Source organism: Mus pahari, chromosome 1 (assembly GCF_900095145.1).
Source record: "Mus pahari chromosome 1, PAHARI_EIJ_v1.1, whole genome shotgun sequence".
NCBI classification, from domain to species: domain Eukaryota; kingdom Metazoa; phylum Chordata; class Mammalia; order Rodentia; family Muridae; genus Mus; species Mus pahari.
In genome coordinates, this window is record NC_034590.1 from 74,418,477 (window position 1) to 74,420,730 (window position 2,254).

The 2,254-nt window shown below is 43.1% G+C and overlaps 1 protein-coding gene across 1 annotated transcript; it reads right to left on the reverse strand.

Moving 5' to 3' along the window:
* Window positions 1-313: 313 nt before the first annotated feature.
* LOC110314312 (hemoglobin subunit beta-1) lies at window positions 314-1,725 on the reverse strand. Its single transcript, XM_021188760.1, has 3 exons — window positions 1,577-1,725; window positions 1,239-1,461; window positions 314-575 (listed from the first exon to the last, which is right to left on the reverse strand). The coding sequence occupies exons 1-3, from the start codon at window positions 1,666-1,668 to the stop codon at window positions 447-449; spliced, it is 444 nt and encodes a 147-aa protein (XP_021044419.1). The 5' UTR covers window positions 1,669-1,725; the 3' UTR covers window positions 314-446.
* Window positions 1,726-2,254: the final 529 nt, after the last annotated feature.

Here is a 2,254-nt window from a genome sequence, read left to right on the forward strand (position 1 = left end):
AAAAGAAAAATTAATGGCTTGAGAACTGTGAAGTGCTGGGTAGATAGGAGAAAAAAAGACATTTATGTGGAAGACTAGAGAAAACAAATAATTTACATAAAATGTATCCATAATCTAGTGTGTAAATGAAACCCTTGGTTGAATTTTTCTCTGAGTGTTTAGGGCAGGGCAATAGGATCTGTGGCTTACTGCTTGCTGTCCCACAAATATCTTCATTTACTTCCCCAAGGTCAGAGCTGAACCCTCACTTCTTTGTATCTTAAAAACTTAGCATAAACCCTTCTATGACACAGAAAAATAATTTAAAACAGCATTGCAGTGAACAAAAATCCTTTTTATTTGTCAGAAGACAGATTTTCAAATGTCTTTATCATTTTGCCAACAACTGATAGATGCTCTCTTGAGAACAACTGACCATTGTTCACAGGCAAGAGCAGGAAGGGGGCTTAGTGGTACTTGTGAGCCAGGGCAGTGGCCACTCCAGCCACCACCTTCTGGAAGGCAGCCTGTGCACTGGGGGTGAAATCCTTGCCCAGGTGGTGGCCCAGCGTAATCACAATCATATTGCCCAGGAGCTGTGGAAAAGATGGAAAAACCATCAACATAACTGTAAAGCAAAAATACCAGATACTGCAGGCTTATTTCAAAGGCATTTGTTTCCAACCTTAAAGTACTGACAAATTATTATAAGAATCCTATGTCAAACAGAATTTATATGTAAAATATATTCTTCCCTGTCACCCCGGCATGAAAGCCAATTATGCTACTGTTCTTGAGAACTATGAGAAGAAACAGGGATATATCTTCCTTGTCCTCAGAGCAAGTTACTGGGCAATATTTAAAAGACAAACAAAAGTAGATCAAAGAAGAAGAAATGGACTGAGGAAAAGGAAAGGATGAAGGAAAGAGGAGAGAGGGAAGGACTGGGAGGAAAGGAGGAAGGGAAGTTGATATCAGTATAGGAAGTAAATAAGCAGTTTAATTAATTTAAAAAAAAAACCTGTAACTGGAAATTAAAACAATCAAGAAAGAGGAAATGATAACACAGAAGAACAGAGAGAGAGGGAGCAGAGATTCTGAGTAAAGAATAAAATATCCGAACTCTTGTCAACACTCCACAGTTCATATCCACACACCATCATCGAAACTGCTCCCTAGAACCGCTTCCCCTTTCCTTCTGATAGGAAGGTGAGCAGAATAGCCAGGGGAAGGAAACCCAGGAGGTCCATCAGACTCACCCTGAAGTTCTCAGGATCCACATGCAGCTTGTCGCAGTGGAGCTCACTGAGGCTGGCAAAGGTGCTCTTGAGGCTGTCCAGGTGATTCAGGCCATCGTTAAAGGCAGTTATCACCTTCTTGCCATGGGCCTTCACCTTGGCGTTACCCATGATAGCAGAGGCAGAGGATAGGTCTCCAAAGTTATCAAAGTACCTCTGGGTCCAAGGGTAGACAACCAGCAGCCTAAAAAGGAAAACATAGACAGGGGACACTGAATGTTAGTGCCTGCTGAAAGCAGACCTCTGTCTCCAAGCACCCAACTTCTACTTGTGAGCTGCCTTGTAACCTGGATACCAACCTGCCCAGGGCCTCAGCACCAACTGCATCGGCGTTCACCTTTCCCCACAGGCCGGAGACAGCAGCCTTCTCAGCATCAGTCAGGTGCACCATGATGTCTGTTTCTGGGGTTGTGAGTCAACACAACTATGTCAGAAGCAAATGTGAGGAGCAACTGATCCTACCCCACCTTATATGTTCTGCCCTGGCTCCTGCCCTCTCTATCCTGTGTGAGCAGATTGGCCCTTACCAGGGTGTGGCTCTACGGAATCAGGCTTTTGCGATGACAAGCATATTTCTCCCTGGATGCTGTGCCACTCACTGGCTTAGGAGTCTCAGCTCTGGGCACTCCCTCTGAATAATGTTTGTCCTTATCTGCACAGAGAGCACTGCTTCTAAAGCATCCTTTTGGCCATGCATTTGCTCAATCAACTACTGAATTGGTTGTTAAAATTAATTTTCCTTTTTTCTCATTATGCAAATAAGAAATTGAGAAGCAAAGCTTAGAAGTGGATTTCTTTTCTTTGTTTCTCAGTTTGAGTGCCTGGAGGAATCTCCTTCTCTGTCCACATTGCCCAAGAATGTGGAAATACATCTTTAGCATACATGATGATGGCTCCATCTTGATTCCAAATATGACTTCTTTCTGGTGTCAACTAAACCTCCTGATAAGGAAATGCATCTTACTTTGTTTGCTTTT